The sequence below is a fragment of the Stegostoma tigrinum genome, chromosome 3, assembly GCF_030684315.1.
Source record: "Stegostoma tigrinum isolate sSteTig4 chromosome 3, sSteTig4.hap1, whole genome shotgun sequence".
NCBI lineage: Eukaryota > Metazoa > Chordata > Chondrichthyes > Orectolobiformes > Stegostomatidae > Stegostoma > Stegostoma tigrinum.
In genome coordinates this window covers 47,826,617-47,846,743 of record NC_081356.1, presented here as the reverse complement: position 1 = coordinate 47,846,743, position 20,127 = coordinate 47,826,617, and the positions used below count along the sequence as shown (strand labels likewise).

The window sequence follows — 20,127 nt, the reverse complement described above, 5'->3', positions numbered from 1 at the left end:
TCAGGAGACATGTCCAGATTCCCCCGCCCCTCCTCCTCCACCAGCACCAATGTCCTTGATTCTAGAAATATGCCCACCTCTGGCTCATTGAGTGCGTAAAGATTTCAAGATGCAGTGAGCGTCCTTGTAAAAAAGCCCCTGTGGGGTATCTGGCAAGTAACCTAATTCCGACATAATGACAAAGGAGCCACATTGCCACTGTGGCAGTAACCTATGCTTGTTATGCACGTGATACTCAAAGACAGGCAATGGTACTGAAAGCCTCAACTCAAGATGTTTCCTCCCTAACTCTACCCGTGCAATCTCTTTCAAACATCCCCCTCATTTATTATATTACCTTTTGTCCTGATGCATTCGGTACAAGAGCCACCCCTGCCTCATTTAAGTCTTCCTATAATTCTGGTAAACACACTGGTAAAGAACACAGCTTGTAGCAATGTTCTTTTGTTCACTGATGCCAACAAATATGCTCTTGTGGACAAGTTAACAAATTTGTATTTATCATGCTCAGACCATCAGTGCTGTGTGCTTAGCTTGTGGAATTTATTTAATCATGTCAGTAAAGCCAGTAAATTAACAATGCCTTGAATCAGACTGATTCTGAAGAAGTTACTTTTTACACCAAAACACAAAGGAGCTTTGTAATTGACAACTTTGTTATCATGAGAGTTAATCTTCTTTTGGATAAAATTAAAGCAGCAGCAGAATACAGAGCTATAGAAGCAGGATCTCAAGCCCTCACAAGTTATGGCTCTGTTGAGAGCTGTTGTCAATTAACTTTAAGTATCTACAGTAACCACAGCAAAAGATAGCAAAGCAACTCGTAACCAACAAAAATAGAAACATTAATGCAGATTTCTGTACTGCCTTCTCTCTGGCACGCTGGCCACCTCACCCATCCTCTAGCAAAAATATAAAAATATCTTCAAATTGATCACTTTAATTTTCAAACTCAAATTTTAATGAACATTCAATGGATTAAAGAGACCTTTCTAATAACATGTGCCTCATACAGAAACAATTAATATGCTTTTTGTTGCTTATTACTGAGAAAACTCTAATGAAAATTTCTAATGAATCCAGTCATAATGAAGCCATAATGAAGTATCCGGTAACAAATACACTGTAACTCCCTTCTATGTTGTGGAGGCCTCTCAAACAGGAAAATCTATGAGTTAAGAGACTCATAGATGAAATTTCGCTGTTTAAAATTAACCAGATTATTATGAGAAAGTAGGATGCTTTGATCCTCTTTCTCAAATTGTCCAAAGTAGGTAGATTAGTAGTATATGAAAGGTAGTATTTGAAAATTCTATCAAGTTTGAATGATTAGGAAATCTTAAGTGGAAGATTTTTGAAAATCTTTTCCTTTCTGCACCTACTCAAAAGAGCCTGCAGAATGCAAAAGTGAGTTATCAATCCATTTTTATTAATTTTAAAGATTATTTGCATTCATATAATCTACAGTAATATAGTTGATGAACTTCAGTGCAAATAAATAGAAACAAAATGAGTTGTAACACTTGCATTGTAGGTGATGCTCAAGGAATTAACTTTTCTGGAATATTAATGTGTTTGTGAATTATGAGAAAACTTTTATTGCTTATATACTTCAGTGTTAGATACTTATTGCCTTTGTACTTATGCAGCAAAAAAAATTAATAGAATAAAAATAGAAAGTCAGGGTCAAAGTAAATCTAAGGATTCGTCAGAGATAATGGGAACTGCAGATGCTGGAGATTCCAAGACAACAAAATGTGAGGCTGGATGAACACAGCAGGCCAAGCAGCATCTCAGGAGCACAAAAGCTGACGTTTCGGGCCTAGACCCTTCATCAGAGAGGGGGATGGGGGGAGGGAACTGGAATAAATAGGGAGAGAGGGGGAGGCGGACCGAAGATGGAGAGTAAAGAAGATAGGTGGAGAGGGTGTAGGTGGGGAGGTAGGGAGGGGATAGGTCAGTCCAGGGAAGACGGACAGGTCAAGGAGGTGGGATGAGGTTAGTAGGTAGCTGGGGGTGCGGCTTGGGGTGGGAGGAAGGGATGGGTGAGAGGAAGAACCGGTTAGGGAGGCAGAGACAGGTTGGACTGGTTTTGGGATGCAGTGGGTGGGGGGGAAGAGCTGGGCTGGTTGTGTGGTGCAGTGGAGGGAGGGGATGAACTGGGCTGGTTTAGGGATGCAGTAGGGGAAGGGGAGATTTTGAAACTGGTGAAGTCCACATTGATACCATATGGCTGCAGGGTTCCCAGGCGGAATATGAGTTGCTGTTCCTGCAACCTTCGGGTGGCATCATTGTGGCAGTGCAGGAGGCCCATGATGGACATGTCATCAAGAGAATGGGAGGGGGAGTGGAAATGGTTTGCGACTGGGAGGTGCAGTTGTTTGTTGCGAACTGAGCGGAGGTGTTCTGCAAAGCGGTCCCCAAGCCTCCGCTTGGTTTCCCCAATGTAGAGGAAGCCGCACCGGGTACAGTGGATGCAGTATACCACATTGGCAGATGTGCAGGTGAACCTCTGCTTAATGTGGAATGTCATCTTGGGGCCTGGGATGGGGGTGAGGGAGGAGGTGTGGGGACAAGTGTAGCATTTCCTGCGGTTGCAGGGGAAGGTGCCGGGTGTGGTGGGGTTGGAGGGCAGTGTGGAGCGAACAAGGGAGTCACGGAGAGAGTGGTCTCTCCGGAAAGCAGACAGGGGAGGGGATGGAAAAATGTCTTGGGTGGTGGGGTCGGATTGTAAATGGCGGAAGTGTCGGAGGATAATGCGTTGTATCCGGAGGTTGGTGGGGTGGTGTGTGAGAACGAGGGGGATCCTCTTGGGGCGGTTGTGGCGGGGGCGGGGTGTGAGGGATGTGTCGCGGGAAATGCGGGAGACGCGGTTAAGGACGTTCTCAATCACCGTGGGGGGAAAGTTGCGGTCCTTAAAGAACTTGGATATCTGGGATGTGCGGGAGTGGAATGTCTTATCGTGGGAGCAGATGCGGCGGAGGCGGAGGAATTGGTAATAGGGGATGGAATTTTTGCAGGAGGGTGGGTGGGAGGAGGTGTATTCTAGGTAGCTGTGGGAGTCGGTGGGCTTGAAATGGACATCAGTTACAAGCTGGTTGCCTGAGATGGAGACTGAGAGGTCCAGGAAGGTGAGGGATGTGCTGGAGATGGCCCAGGTGAACTGAAGGTTGGGGTGGAAGGTGTTGGTGAAGTTAACTGAAGGTTGGGGTGGAAGGTGTTGGTGAAGTGAACCCCACCCCAACCTTCAGTTCACCTGGGCCATCTCCAGCACATCCCTCACCTTCCTGGACCTCTCAGTCTCCATCTCAGGCAACCAGCTTGTAACTGATGTCCATTTCAAGCCCACCGACTCCCACAGCTACCTAGAATACACCTCCTCCCACCCACCCTCCTGCAAAAATTCCATCCCCTATTCCCAATTCCTCCGCCTCCGCCGCATCTGCTCCCACGATAAGACATTCCACTCCCGCACATCCCAGATGTCCAAGTTCTTTAAGGACCGCAACTTTCCCCCCACGGTGATTGAGAACGCCCTTGACCGCGTCTCCCGCATTTCCCGCGACACATCCCTCACACCCCGCCCCCGCCACAACCGCCCCAAGAGGATCCCCCTCGTTCTCACACACCACCCTACCAACCTCCGGATACAACGCATTATCCTCCGACACTTCCGCCATTTACAATCCGACCCCACCACCCAAGACATTTTTCCATCCCCTCCCCTGTCTGCTTTCCGGAGAGACCACTCTCTCCGTGACTCCCTTGTTCGCTCCACACTGCCCTCCAACCCCACCACACCCGGCACCTTCCCCTGCAACCGCAGGAAATGCTACACTTGTGCCCACACCTCCTCCCTCACCCCCATCCCAGGCCCCAAGATGACATTCCACATTAAGCAGAGGTTCACCTGCACATCTGCCAATGTGGTATACTGCATCCACTGTACCCGGTGCGGCTTCCTCTACATTGGGGAAACCAAGCGGAGGCTTGGGGACCGCTTTGCAGAACACCTCCGCTCAGTTCGCAACAAACAACTGCACCTCCCAGTCGCAAACCATTTCCACTCCCCCTCCCATTCTCTTGATGACATGTCCATCATGGGCCTCCTGCACTGCCACAATGATGCCACCCGAAGGTTGCAGGAACAGCAACTCATATTCCGCCTGGGAACCCTGCAGCCATATGGTATCAATGTGGACTTCACCAGTTTCAAAATCTCCCCTTCCCCTACTGCATCCCTAAACCAGCCCAGTTCATCCCCTCCCCCCACTGCACCACACAACCAGCCCAGCTCTTCCCCCCCACCCACTGCATCCCAAAACCAGTCCAACCTGTCTTTGCCTCCCTAACCGGTTCTTCCTCTCACCCATCCCTTCCTCCCACCCCAAGCCGCACCCCCAGCTACCTACTAACCTCATCCCACCTCCTTGACCTGTCCGTCTTCCCTGGACTGACCTATCCCCTCCCTACCTCCCCACCTACACCCTCTCCACCTATCTTCGTTACTCTCCATCTTCGGTCCGCCTCCCCCTCTCTCCCTATTTATTTCAGTTCCCTCCCCCCATCCCCCTCTCTGATGAAGGGTCTAGGCCCGAAACGTCAGCTTTTGTGCTCCTGAGATGCTGCTTGGCCTGCTGTGTTCATCCAGCCTCACATTTTGTTGTCTAAGGATTCGTCATTTTATTTCGGCCAAGAAGAATTTAAAAAGAAAAGCTGATGGGACGAATAAGCTGCAGTAGAAGACGGTTCCTTTTAACACTAGATATGTTAGTAGGTGGTGACCCTTAAAATAAATAACGTCAGCCATGTAGTCTTTTCTCTTTGTCGTAGCTGCCTGCATTGTGATTTATAGTTCTTGAGTGCCAAAGAAACCTGTAATCTTTCTATGGATGAATTGTGGACACTTAAAGCAAAGCAAGGCCTTAATCAGATAGCTGTATCTCTCTACTATCTTTACTACAGCTATTTAATTTCACTAAAAGTGCATTAAATGGTTTATAATGAGCAGAATTTAAGATTTCATGCATCATTTAGTTTCAGTAACAAAGCCATGTTGCTCTGAAATGCTTAACTGTCTGGATGACAGATATATTTACCAATTTTAAGTGGTTGCAATCCTTGATTTTAAACATACTGAGCACCACCAAGCAGCAAAATTAGATGTAGTGTTTTACAAAGTATATTATGGCTGAAAGTGTTAATCGGACAAATATTGGTTAGAGATCATATATACTTCCTGCCATACTCATCTTACCACTTGATACAACATAAAATTTCACCATATCTCTAAACGAATGTATGTGTGTTTCTATAGGTCATCCTATTAACTTTATGCCACTATATGGATTCACTTAGAATTTTTATATAGATGTGTCAGTCTCTGCAAAGTTGCTGTGTTGAATCTGATACTTTCTTATGTACAAACTTGTAACAGAATGCATGGACCAAGGAAGGTTATGGCTCATAGTTCTTTCATCTGACTGTATAGAGGGAATCTGAATCTTGACATGAACCTATAGTTATGATCTCAGTCTGGCATCAATGACATGATGTTTAATCAAGCAGCAAGAGGTAGTTGATAGCAGCTTGTTGCAGTGGCTCTGTATAACTAATTAGAACGTACAAAATGGTCTGCTGCATTCATCGAAACAGCAACATGCAAAATCAGAACACTGCATGCGCTGTTTGTGTATGTAGTTAATTGGGCAGTCAGGTTAATGAGCGATTGTGCATTTTATAATGTTTAGAAATGAATAACAGCAACACATTAAAAATCACAATCCAACAGGCAAATTGCACTACAAGCACAAGGCAGAGTATGTTTACGGAGAAGTTACTATACATTGGCTTTAGGTTGAGAATCATATTTTTAACGAAAGATTCAACAAATGAAAATGTTACAAGACAAATTCCAATATTGTAAAGTGTAGGAAGAAAAGTGTCAACGTTCATTAACCTTCTCGCACTAGAAGGCACAGGGGTGATCCTGTCTAGTAAGAAAAGCATTTCCTTTCCCCTTTCCTTGCTGACTTTTACATCTAACATTCTATAAAAACTTTCAAAACTACTACTTTCCTCAAAACAAAACATTGTAATACATAACTTGAATTATTTTTACTTGGTGCCTGATGTGTCTTGACTTTGACTAAGTTAGTGAAAGCTTTAGCAAAAGTTATTAGCTGAATTAAAATCTAAGAGCAACATCTTTGAGACATATAAAATAAACAGAGGGTTAGATAGGATGGATAGGGAAAGCCTTTTTCCTAGGATGGTGACGGCGAGCATGAGGGGGCATAGCTTTAAATTGAGGGGTGAAAGACAGATGTCAGAGGTAGTTTCTTTACTCAGAGTAGCAAGGGTATGGAACGCTTTGCCTGCAACGGTAGTAGAGTCGCCAGCTTTAGCTACATTTAAGTCGTCATTGGACAAGCATATGGACGTACATGGGATAGTGTAAGTTAGGTGGGCTTCAGATTGGCATGACAGGTCTGCACAACATCGAGGGCTGAAGGGCCTGTACTGTGCTGTAATGTTCTACGTCCTATGTTCTCTGTTCTATGTTTTGATGCAGGGAAGCCTGCTTATGAAAAATAAAGCTGATTCCTGAAAAACGCTGTTTAATGAACTTCAAAAATGGAATTGTTCCAATTTTCCATTGCAATTCACAACTCACTTTGCAAATAACAGGGTTCTCCCTCCAAAGCCTTTGTAAAGCTAAGGGGATTGTGGGAGATCTTCCAGCATTGTTTGTTGTCAGAATCCACTTTGAATGAAATCAGAATTCTCCTGTTCAATACTATGCAGTAGGGACTGCTAAAAAGGGTAACATTCATATTCAGCATTAGGAAACTACACATTCTTTATGCAAGTGGTGTTATTTGACAAAGAAATCACTATTCTAGAGCCAAAATAGTATCTAAAAGTGAAATCTGATAACCTAATGGCCCTTCCAGTTGGTAAAAAAGGCAGTATATGGAGAGTTTAGCCTCCAAACTGAGATTGAGGTACAATTGAAGACACACGGGTTAATGGATTAAGTCTACAGTTAAGCAATTACAATACTTATGATATTAGATTAGTGCAGTCTAGTAATTGGTTGCATTTTTAAATGAACTTGACGTTATTTTGAGATGTTTCTGGCAGGTTTATAGAAGAAGACATCATTATAGTGGAGAGTACAATCAACTCTATAAATGGGAACTGTAAAAATCAATCCTGTTTGCCTTCAAATAACCTCACAAAATTTGTGCTATCATGGAGAACATCAGTAATAGCATAGGTATACCACAGTGGTATGTAGCACAGAGTTAGTGACGTAATATATCAGATGTTAGTTGGCCACGACCAAATGTTTGACATCTCTGATCACTGTTGGTTAGAATATAATTTGTTCATCACGCTCTTCCATTAGTCTTCAAGACCATTTATTGCCAAACTAACTGTCTTTCAGGTTTATGCTTTTAATTTACACAAAATTCATCAATCATTTTCTTGACTCTTAGTGTAATTCTTTTACATTGTTGGGTTGCCTTTGGTTTACTTAACATTTTTCTTTGAGGCATAGCTGTTGGTTGACGTGTTGGAATTGCAAAGCATGCAGCTTTAATGATTTTTAAATCAATTGAAAACCACATTATTGCACCTTAGTCCACCACAGGCAACTGCAGCAGTGGAAGGAAATTTTCTGTAGATAGTCAGGAACCCCAGGCTCAAAGTCTTATTGTACCTCAGGTTGTTATTGATAGCTTGATATTAAATCAATTCACTAGACTGCCAAGGTTAAGGTAGAAATGGAGACGGGAAGTTGGGTATTCAACATATGCTTTATCTGAAGGAAATGGGGCAAAGAAACAATCAAACAATGAGGGTCTGTTCAAATAAAAGCAAGAACTACAAATTCTGGTGATCTGAAGCAAAAAAGGAAATTGTTGGAGAAACTCAGCAGGGCAGGCTACATCTGTGGGAAGAAAGCAAAGTCAACATTTCGAGACTGGTGAATCTTCATCAGAACACAAAGTGCTTACTTTTTACTGCACAAAACATGCTTGTGATCCGGCCAAGAATCAGGAAAACTTGTCTTTCAAAGGTACAATTATGGATATTTGACCAAACCCCCAGAGGAGCACATAACATTTCAATGTTAGAGATTACATAGAATCGTAGGATATCTACAGGTGGAAACAAGCCATTTGGCCCAACAAGACCACACCACATCTCTGAAAAACATCCCACCCATTCCTCTAGTCTAACCCACCTAACCTAAATATCCCAGGGCACTATAGCATAGCCAATCCACCTACCCTCCACATCTTTGGACTGCGAGAGGAAACCAGAGCACCTGGAGGAGACCCGCAATGACATGGGGAGAACGTGCAAACTCCACACAGTCACCCAAGGCTGAAATCAAACCCAGGTCCCTGGCACTATGAGGCAGCCATGCTAACCACTAGGGAAAAATATACAGAGTGATTGACAATTGGGTTATTAAGAAGTGTCCAACTTTGGATGATGGTACAAATTAAAAGTAATCATAAATGACACAAGTTATACATAATCATTAAAACATCGCTAGAATAAAGGTAATAAAAGGATGGCACAACATTTCAAAATGCAGCTTGCCTTAATTTACAGAATTGAAAATGCTAGTTTATTGCCAACTGTGTGTTAATGCCCCTGGATCATATGATGTCATGTTGAGTTAATCAAGTTCTCATTTAGACACAAGTTCATTTCTAAAGTATGGTGTTGAACTGTCTCGTAGTCTATTTGTTCTGCATATAACGTGCAGAATGCTATCTGTTCTCCTTAATTTAACTGCACATTTACTTTTATGTGGTTGTGGAGGAGATAATGGCAATGGAAAACGGCATTGAAGATTTCTGTCATAAAGTTCAGACACAGCTGTCCGGCTTTACCTTTGTCTGGCTGTAAGCAAGGGAACACCGTTCAGAAGTTTGATTATGTTGGAGGATCTCAAGTGCTCATTACATATGATCAGCTTTAGTGTTTGTTTCTTGATGATTCCAAGCTTATTTCCATGCACTTTGACCAATAAAGACTTCCAAACAGGTGCTATATTTGGAGCAATTGGTCCACAATGATTAGGTCAGTTTGAGGTATGTTATACTGCGTGAGAAGGGATAGCAAATGAAGTCTTCCATTTGCTTCCGTAAGCCTGTCATATACTTAGATATGGCTTACATATATATCTACAATAAAAAATAACAAAACACTAAATAAGGTAAAGTGTATATATTGCACTCCTTGCATTGAAATTACCCAATTCAAACGTTTAAGAATTACCACATTGGTAAGGCATTTGCACAATGGTTTTATTATGGAAAATGCATTGATTAAAATATTGTAGGAATTCGTTTTTGAGTTAGATTGAATGATTCTATTTTCTCTTGGTCCTTATATGTCTATAAACAAATTTATTATCATCATTTGACAGCATATCTATATAAATCTCCTCCTTCTTGAGTCCATGGACTCACAATGCCACAGTCTCCTCCATGAGTATTGCAAAGTGGCAGGGCCCAAATACGATTCAGCTGGAATGGGAATTGAACTTCATCTTGTTGATGCCAATCTAATCTGTGCCAGCCATCTAGCACACTCCTATTGAGTTGCTCTTGTAAATTGACTTTTCCATGCATGTGGTTCTCCATGTTGTACCCTGGAGCTATTTCCAATTTCTCCCAATAAATGGCTGACTGGGAATATTTTCCCAACTGTTATATTTTCCCACCTGTGTTGGACGGATTTTTGAGTTAATACTCAACCTGTTTGGTTATCTTATGAACACACCTTCCTTGGCCATTAAGTCCTAGAGTGGGACTTGAATCTCGAAGCAGGGAGCTATACACCATGCAATAAAATTGCAACTGTATTAATAATCTCTGATGTTTACCATATTTTCTCTGCCAACTATTCTGCCTACTTTCATGGAAGAATCTCATTCTTAGATAAAAGTTTGCAATTCAATGTAATACTGAGACAAATTCCTTTGAAATACATATTTGATTTAATAGAAACTTGCTTCATAAACAAGTAGATGTTATTTCCATCAGTTTGTTTTCCTGTGTGATTCTGTTGTAAGCCAGAGCCATACCTTTATTTCATATTTGTTGGGAGCATATCTATTGCCTAGAATTTCACTGAGCCTTTTTTTTTTTATTCATTTGTGGAATGTGGGCATTGCTGGTCAGTTGCCTATTACCCATCCCTAGTTGCCCTCGAGAACATGGTGGTTGAGCTGCCTTCTTGAACTGCTGCAGTTCTTCTGCTGTGGATTGACCCACCATGCTATTAAGGAGGGAATTCCAAGATTTTTGCCCAGCGACAGTAAAGGAACTGTGATATATTTCCAAATCATATATTTTCAAGTTGTACTCCACTGACTGCCCAGAGGGAAAAATCAGCAATATTTGAAAATGAATGTGCTTCTCAGACTGGAAGTCCATTTAGAGGTATACAGAATAATCCAGACCAGTATGTCTCATTTACCAAGCATCACAGGCTTTTCCTTCTGCTTGAGTATTAGACTCATTGTCAAGAAAAAGAATGTAAAAAGATCCTTGGGGAATCAAATTTGATTTTCTGTCCTCCTCGAATCACCTGATCTCCATTTGCATCCTCCCTTGTAGGTTAACTGAACCTAGGAAGTCAATGGCAAGGGAAAACCAGTCTCTAAGACTCATCGCAGCTCATAATGCATTATCTTATATATCACATCATTGCTCTAGGCTCACCAAAGGCAAATGATATTCTTGGACCTTAACCTAAGTCAGCAATTAAAGGAGAGGAAAGGGAAAAAAGCAAATCATAAGTAGAAATCTTAGCACTAAAATCAGTACTCTCATCTAACAGTCATGGTTTTATCACAACCAGATGTCGGGTTTGTACATGAAACATTTAACTGAATGCCATTGACTTTTTACTTTTGCCTTGTCCTGGTCTATGCAACATTTTCACTTCATATTTGTGGGAGCCAGAGTACCATAAAGAAATCTTTGGCTGAAATTTTGCATTACTAACCAGCGTTTTGGTGTTGGTGAGGAGAACTAGTTAGTTTTGTACTAAACTTTTTTATTTTAAACATTCTGTTCTCTAATCTGAGGTTATAGAAATCATTGTTGTTGAGCTGGTTTGCCAAAATTCATAAAATCTTACAAAGGCCTTCTTTTCCCCAAACAAAGCTACAAAAAAGCACAAACTGGTGTTGTATGATTGTGCAGTGCAGTAGGTGTTACAGAATCAGTGAGAGGCATGCTTTTGAATGTACTGTGATTTTCTTATCAAAACAATAAAACATGAATTATTTATGAAATGAAAATGGACAGTTTTGTGGATTTTATCAGACTTTCTGGTATAATTAAATAGTTTGAGATTTGAGAAATACATTTTTCTTCTCTTGCAAGAACAGTGTCTTTTCCTCCTCGGCCAAAGTTGGTTCAAAATGGATCTAAACATTGATTAAAATTTTGGAGAAGAGCTAACTTATTGTTGAAAATGAACTTTGAACAAACATACATATAATAATTAAAGTTCAGCTAAATCATCCTATTTGTTGAAGAAGCCAACCAAAGCTTACAAAGGAAATAGGATGACCATCACCCATTATCTAATAATATTACTGCTTTCAGTAACATTATATTATGTCTCTACTCATAGCCAAACAAGCTTTGATTATCATCCATTGTAACAGTGCATGCATATTTCTTTATTGTTAAATAAATGTTAAATGCAATCACCTATTTATTAGTTATAGTAAAATAGTTTAATTCCTAGAGTAATAAACATTGTGAATTTTCCCATATTTAGAAGCAAGTATAATCACTGTCAATTCTGATTATTTTTTGTTCATTCAGTGATTTTTTTAATGTTGCTCTCTCTCTATTACACATCTATTTTGATATATGTGCATTTCACGTTCAGCTGTTAACTGGGTGAATTGTACATGGGTTACATATTCACTGTTTTATAAAAAGGTGTTACAAACAGACATGGAACTTGAATCTGCCTCTTGGAGACCTTACTTGGTGTCACTGCTGAAGAAAAAGGCAAAGGTCTTACTGCTTTCCAAGGTTGTGGGGATGTCTGATTTGAAGACAAAAATCAGTGTAGCTTTTGCGTCAATTTTTCATGATTATATAAAAGATGGTATGACTTGCAGAAATGAATTGCCAGTGTTAGTGGCACATGTTGTTCCTTTAAGGAAATAAAGTAAAGCAAAATGTGACTTTTTTTTTCTTTTGTTAACCTTTAGTCTATCTGTCTGGAATGTTGAGCCATTAGGTTAACTTTCTAATATTTCTGGATTGCAATCTGTGTTGCATTGTAATCAGACTAATGCCTTTCTTAATGGACGTGAATTTTTTGCATGTATTCTTGGAGTCTGGTTCTGCCGATACCCAATCTCACTGATAGGTTTCAATTGACAGCTGAGGATTTGTGACTGGACCATGAATCAAAACGGCAGGCATTTATACCCCAGTGCCAGTGACGATACTTTGGGAATTGCTTGGCAAAGGTAATATTTTCAATATTTCTAAAATCTACACCTGCATATCAAATGTGAAACTGCATTATCTCTTCTGTTGTCCAGTCTCAAGTCTGTTTGAAACTATTCACTCCGTTTCTACCTCAGGATTTTCTGCACTTTAAGTGCACATTTGGATTTGGAAATATTTAACTCATTAAATTTTCACTCTTTGCTTGGAGGCTGTCATCCTCTTCAAAGAAATAAATGTAAAACATCTGCTCAGAATACTCTGAAGAAGTCTAGGTATGTCAAAGGAAAGCATAGCATGAAGATAAAAGATCACTTCTTAACATGTGGTGCTCTGAATTCTGGTCATGCCATTTTTGATTGTGATTTTTGCTTCTTTTTAAGAAAAGCCATTTTTAGTGATTAGATGGCTTAGCTGGATGGGAGACTTGATAGAAGTTTGTAAAATTATGAGATGCATAGATAGGGTTGACAGTTCGAATCTTTTTCACCAGAGTTGAAATGTCTAGTACTAGGGTGCATGCATTTAAGACGAGAGGAGGTAAGTTCAAAGGAGATATGAGGAGCAAGTTTTTTGCACAGAGAGTGTTAGGAGTCTGGAACACACTGTCAGGGACGATGGTGGAGGCAGATATGTTAGGGGCATTTAAGGGACTTCTATATAAGCACATGAGTATGCAAGGAACGGAGGGATATGGACCAAGGGAAACCAGAAGGGATTAGTTTAGTTTGGCACAGCACTGTGGACCAAAGGGCCAAATTCCTGTACCGCACAGTTCTGTGTTCTATGTATATTCTATGAAAGTAGTGCACCAGTGTGAAGTACATGTGACACATAGGTTCCCAGTCCTAACCTGAAGCAAGGAGGACTCAAACCAACACATGGAGACACCAATCAAGCAGTGCATATTCAGGCACATAGCCAACAGCACATGCAGTAGTCTCAGAACATAATATTTACGGAGCTTGCCATAGGCAGTCCAGGACCCAGGTAATTCTACATTGGCTGAATTCAGTGGAAAAACAGGGTAATAAGCTTTTAGAGTCTATATATAACTTAAAGAAAATGTTGTTTTCAGGTAAACACTGACTGAATGTGCATTCAACACAGAGAACCAAACAATTGTATTTGTAAATGTACAGGTACTCACAGAAAAGCATTGTCATAACATACTTAATCCAATTCTAAGAAGCTGAAATTAGATTCTATTTGGAGCAAAATTGTCCTCTAATGTGGAAAATTGACAAATACAGGCCAGCAAAGAGGGATATCGCAGTCTTAAAAATTTCAATTCCAATTTAGTTTTAAAGCAAATTACTAGTTTTTGTTAAGTTTTTGCAAAGTCAGAAATCTCAATCAGTTAAGATAACCTCCTAGGGTGCTTTTACTAAGAATACATGTGAAGAGTCTGTTTATGATTAAGGAAATGCTGATATGCAGAAAATTCAATAACAGCTTTTTAAATAAATACTTATGTATTCACAAATTAATATGTAATAGTTCACAGTTACAACCTGAGCTTTTTAAAAATATAAGATTACATACAATTGGTTATGTATTGACTGTATTAGTTCTATGTTACTATTTATAAAGCATCTCGATTGGATCTTGGGCAAATTATGTTTATTTTGCCCATTGGATTTATGAGTGTATATTTTGTTATATAAAGATGGTCATGTATAAGCATTATGAAACCTCAAACGCAGGATTTTGAGGCCTGTTACCACTGTATAAAGGTGTGTTTTGTTTTTGCTTGTGAATATTATTTCGATGCTGTTTGACTTGAGCATTCCAGTTTGGTTCATAGCAATGAGACGAAGTTGTTTAAAGTGAATATGTGGTCAGTGAGTTTTGAGTGCACTAGTCCAAACTTAAATTTATTTCTGCTTGTGAATCACATTATCCTTCGTAGATTGCACTCCCAGTCAGTACCCAGTCAGTTCATTTGCTATTTTGCAGGAACTTTGAGCTTTCTGCTCAATTTTGTTCATTTCTATATTTTTAAATGTTTTTCCAGTAAATTGAAGTCTTGTGTAATGGAGGGTCGATCCATATACAGTGAAATGTAATAGGAAATTCAGTGCAGTATTTTAAAGGTTAATCTTTTGCATTTAGTGTCAATACTATCATTTATTTCCTTTGGGAAAAAAAATAAATGTTTCTGTTTGACTATCCTGGCAAATGTACCAGGTCAGCACTTCCTGCCAGAAGTTTATGTTACTGCAGTAATTTACATTTAACTTACAGTGAAGCAGCTGTTTTATGCTGCACTCTGGGTGTGGATATTTAACTCAATAATTGTATGTGAAACACTTAAAATATTGCTTTTATGCTCTTGAACCAGTCTTTGAAAAGATGTAGATTGAATGTCATCTTGGTCTTTTTTACTTTTCATGACTGTAGTTCAGAATTGTAGAATACTTTAAGGATTTTTTGTCACTTAGTTTAAAGCCCAACAAGATAAATTATAAACTTTGTGTGCAAGGAAAACTGGCTGACAAGGTTTAAACTCATAGCCAGGTAACTTCAGCATTCTAGTGGGAAAGAAAAGCTATACAATCCGTCAAATTTTCATATGAGTTTAATATCATTTCTTGACTGCTACTCTAGAAACTTAGATACAAGGTACCCAGTCATGTACATAAGAGGAAGAGGGTCAACAATCCATTAAGAAGCCATTAAATAATCTAATTTAAACCCTAATCCACACATTAACAATACCTCACTCTTGAGGTGCGCTTCTGAGAAAAGTTTATGTTTAAGTAGATGAGGAACTGATGCATGAGAAGATTATTTGTCTGTCTCTAATGATGGTCACGTCACAAGCTGTCTGGTAACCAAGGGAAACCAGACATGATGTAATTCCAGATTGAACTTGAACTACAGGGACGTAAAAAGGGATAACAACAGACCTTAGCAATCAATAAAGTCTAATTTCCACACGATTATGTTTGGTGCTTCAAGTTAACCTTTATGGAAATGGTGAACGTGAATGGTACAGTGTAAAAATGCGATCCGTAGACATGTGCTAAAGCAAAGAAACAACTTTGCATTGACAATTTCCAGCAAATCCCAAGATTCGAGGTGGGTTAGAAACTTTACGCTCTGCAGTAAGCTGTTTCACTGCTCTGTAGGCTCTTTGTTCCCTGAGGTAGGACAAACTTAATCCTTAGTTTCCTGTCAGATGGGTTTGGCAGAGGCTGTGTGTGGGGGAGAGAAAGGGAGAAGCACACAACATAGTTCAAAATGCAACACCAATCATTGCCCAGCATAGTGTGAACATTTTTATTGAAGTTTTTACTTTGCTGGCAGATTTTGCCTAGGTTGGCTGTGTGTAAAAGGTGGGAAATAGTTCAAGAAATAATAAATAAGTTTATGAATTCTAACAGAGCAACAGTTTAAGATGCAAATTTCACTCGACATGAATTGTAGATTCCAGTCACTAGGTTTGCCAGCATTCAAAACAAACAAATTTAGTCTTATGACAGGTAAATTAAAGCTATCTATCTGAAAGTAAATGGAGATTTTCAATCTGAACTCCTTAACATGCATTCCCCTCTGAAATAAAGATAGAAGGGAAGAAGTTAAAATTGATAAGGAGTATGTCTAACAAAGCTAGCGATAACAGATTCACAAAACTAGCTCAGTTAGCTGAATAATAAAATGTGAGGCTGGATGAACACAGCAGGCCAAGCAGCATCTCAGGAGCACAAAAGCTGACGTTTCGGGCCTAGACCCTTCATCAGATGAAGGCCCTCTGATGAAGGGTCTAGGCCCGAAACGTCAGCTTTTGTGCTCCTGAGATGCTGTTTGGCCTGCTGTGTTCATCCAGCCTCACATTTTATTATCTTGGATTCTCCAGCATCTGCAGTTCCCATTATCTCAGTTAGCTGAATGGTGGCTTGTGATCAGGTGGCATGGTGGCTCAGTGGTTGGTACTGCTGCCTCACAATGCCAGGGTCCTGGTTTTGATTCCACCCTTGGGCAACTGTCTGCATGGAGTTTGTGTGTTCTGGCTGTGTCTGCATGGGTTTCTTCCCGCAATCCGAAGGTGTGCAGACTAAGTGGATTGGCCATGCTAAATTGCCTGTGGCGTTCAGGGATGTGTAGATTAGGTGGGTCATTGGGGAATGAGTCTGGATGGAATGCTCTGAGCATCGGTGTGGGCTTGTCAGACCCAAGGGCCTGTTTCCATCCTGTAGGGTTTTTATGAAAACATTGTTTTAAAGCTTCTTAAAGTAGTCTTCAAGGCCTCTTGAAAAATTTACTTGTATGATTATTAACGAATAATTATCTTAAAACCGGAAGCCAGTGGAGAGGAAATGTTCATGTTCAAAAGGCAATAAAACTTTTTAAGAAAGTTCAACATCCTTGATAATCTATATCAAAGTGAGTGCTTTTGCGCTCTACAGCAATATTTCAGATGTATAAACGGAGGACTTGCCCATGGGTTAAATAGTTTGATTGTGACATCTTATATTCATTATAATTGCTTCTGTATTGTTTTTATTAATTCATGGAATCTGAGTGACACTGGGAAATCCAGCATTTTATTTATCTATTTCTAATTACCTTTCAAACAGTGATGGTGAGCTGCTTTCTTGAATCACTTCGAGTCAATAAAGTAATTTTCCCTGGCTCAGCAGGAGCAATCTAATGCTGAAAATAACTTTAAAGTTGAAGATCTAAAGCATTAAAAGAAACAATATAGAAATTTGGAACAAAAATGGAAAATGCTGGAAATACTCAGTATGTCAGGCAGTGATTTTTGAGTCCATCAGAAGGTGAGAATATCAATTGTTGCTTTTGGCTATTAACCATTTACTGTACTTTCAGAAAGATCTGACAGGGAAGCAAGGAGCATATGAAATAGTGAGAGACCCACCTGATGCACTCCTGCAACTAGGCCATTTACCCATCGCGCCACCCCCACCCACTGAATGTGGTTAAGTGATTTACATTATTGAGGGTTCATTTGACAGCCATATTCGCTTACTATTAGCATTTTGAGCAGTACATCATTTGCTCGCTGAAGAGGTATCTAACGGCGTGGGAATGACCTTCTGGCGCATTCTTAGACAACTATGGTCTGTAGAGGCTCCAGTACTCAAGGAGAGTGTCTCCAGTGGTAACAGCTGCCTCCACAGCCCCCAGCGCAGCCACAGGATATCAATCTCACAAGACCTCAAGGATGGGATCCTTCATCATTGCCCTGGTAGCTTCTGAACCAGCATTGCCATGGCTGCAGACACAATCATGCTTCATGCCAGTGTAGCACTCAATATTGGGTCCCAATTTTGGGAAAATCCCAACTATTGGCCTTTTGCAACCACCAGTTGAGAACCTTGGACCCCTAGCTCCCAGACACAAATACAAAATGCAGGTTGATGATGTTGAATCAGTAATCCAATATCCCTGCATGACCCTCATGCTATGGAACATGGGTGGGTGGTGAACTTGGAAGCTCTCTGCACTTTTGAAATAACTAATTAATAAGTAATTGAACTTGGTAAATACCTAAATATACATAATGTTTCGAAGCATTTTACAGCAGGTAGAAGGAATAACCCAATGGGACCAAATGACAACATCTGAACTTTTTTAAATTATGCTCGTGTTTTGAACCTTCCTTCAACATGAGAGAGATTGAGAAACTGGGAGTTATTTACAACTGTGACAGGCGTCCTGCTCACAACCTAACCCTTCTACCACCTTACACCCCAGCCTAGACCCTCAAGGCCTGTCTTTGTTTAGCAATGCTAATTGGTCAGTTGCCTGTCTGTTACATCTGATTGCCTGGTTCCAATAGTAGGGACAGAGCAAGAAGGCCACTCACTCTCTGTTCCTCCTCCCTCATCCTGTTAGGACTTGTAAACCTAAAATGCTTCGGCAAGGGGCGGCACGGTGGCTCTGTGGTTAGCACTGCAGCCTCACAGTGCTAGGGACCCGGGTTCGATTCCAGCCTCGGGCAACTGTCTGTGTGGAGTTTGTACATTCTCTCCATGTCTACGTGGATCCCCTCTGGGTGCTCCAGTTTCCTCCCACAGTCCAAAGATGTGCAGGCTAGGTGGATCGGCCATGCTAAATTGCCCGTAGTGTTCAGGGGTGTGTGGGTTATAGGGGGATGGGTCTGGGTGGGATGCTTCAAGGGGCAGTGTGGACTTGTTGGGCCAAAGGGCCTGTTACCACACTGTAGGGAATCTAATCTAATAAGCATCAGTGCTTCTGGCCTCTCCATTGCCATTTAATGCTCAAAAGTCATAGGAGCACAAGAAATGTACGGAGTTGGACATTCATCACACCAAATCTGCTGTACCATTCAATGAGATCATGGCTGATATGATAATCCTGAACTCCACATATTTCACATTATGCTTGATTCTCCTACTGATGAAAAATCTATCTCAGTCCTAAATATACTACTAGATGCAGGCTCAACTCCTCTACAGTAAAGAGTTCCACAGATTCATTACCTTCTGAGAGAAATAAAATCCTCCTCATTTCTGTCTTAAATGTGCCTTCTGGTCCGAGACTCTACCATAAGAGGAAATAAAACCTTTCTATAAATACTGTGTCAAGTCCCCTAGGAATCTTAAATAAAAACAAGATGAATTCAAGCTTTGTGTTTCAAGGGAAGGCAGTGGCATGATGCTGACGGCTTTGACTAGTAAATTGGAGACGCAAGTTAACGTTCTGGGGACATGGCTTCAATCCCACCAAGGCAGATGGAGAAATATAAATTCAATAAAAATCTAAAATTAAAAGGTAGCCCAATAGTGACCATGGCTGTCAATTGTTGTAAAGATCCATCTGGTCGCTACAATTTCATCAAGGCATTTGATAAGGTTCCCCATGGTAGGCTCATTCAGAAGGTCAGGAGGAATGGGATACAGGGGCACTTAGCTGTCTGGATACAGAATTGGCTGGCCAACAGAAGACAGCGAGTGGTAGTAGAAGGAAAATATTCTGCCTGGAAGTCAGTGGTGAGTGGTGTTCCACAGGGCTCTGTCCTTGGGCCTCAACTGTTTGTAATTTTTATTAATGACTTGGATGAGGGGATTTAAGAATGGGTCAGCAAGTTTGCAGATGACACGAAGGTTGGAGGTGTCGTTGACAGTATAGAGGGCTGTTGTAGGCTGCAGCGAGACATTGACAGGATGCAGAGATGGGCTGAGAGGTGGCAGATGGAGTTCAACCTGGATAAATGCGAGGTGATGCATTTTGGAAGGTCGAATTTGAAAGCTGAGTACAGGATTAAGGATAGGATTCTTGGCAGAGTGGAGGAACAGAGGGATTTTGGTGTGCAGATACATAGATCCCTTAAAATGGCCACCCAAGTGGACAGGGTTGTTAAGAAAGCATATGGTGTTTTGGCTTTCATTAACAGGGGGATTGAGTTTAAGAGTTGTGAGATCTTGTTGCAGCTCTATAAAACTTTGGTTAGACCGCACTTAGAATACTGCGTCCAACTCTGGTCGTCCTATTATGGGAAAGATGTGGATGCTTTGGAGAGGGTTCAGAGGAGGTTTACCAGGATGCTGCCTGGACTGGAGGGTTTATCTCATGAAGAGAGGTTGACTGAACTCGAAGGACTTTTTTCATTGGAGAA

General features: G+C 40.8%; 1 protein-coding gene across 14 annotated transcripts in view; it reads left to right on the top strand.

Annotated features, from left to right (window-relative positions):
* LOC125451225 (nuclear factor 1 B-type-like) overlaps positions 1 to 20,127 on the top strand; it is a 683,573-nt gene that overhangs the window by 618,023 nt on the left and 45,423 nt on the right. For 12 of the 14 annotated variants that reach the window (XM_059644590.1, XM_059644588.1, XM_048528110.2 and 9 more), the window contains one exon: positions 12,450 to 12,538. The exons of the other annotated variants lie outside the window; for them this stretch is intronic. In XM_059644590.1, coding sequence (XP_059500573.1) covers positions 12,450 to 12,538 — 89 coding nt within the window. The remainder of the gene's footprint in view (positions 1 to 12,449; positions 12,539 to 20,127) is intronic. 14 annotated transcript variants of the gene reach the window in all.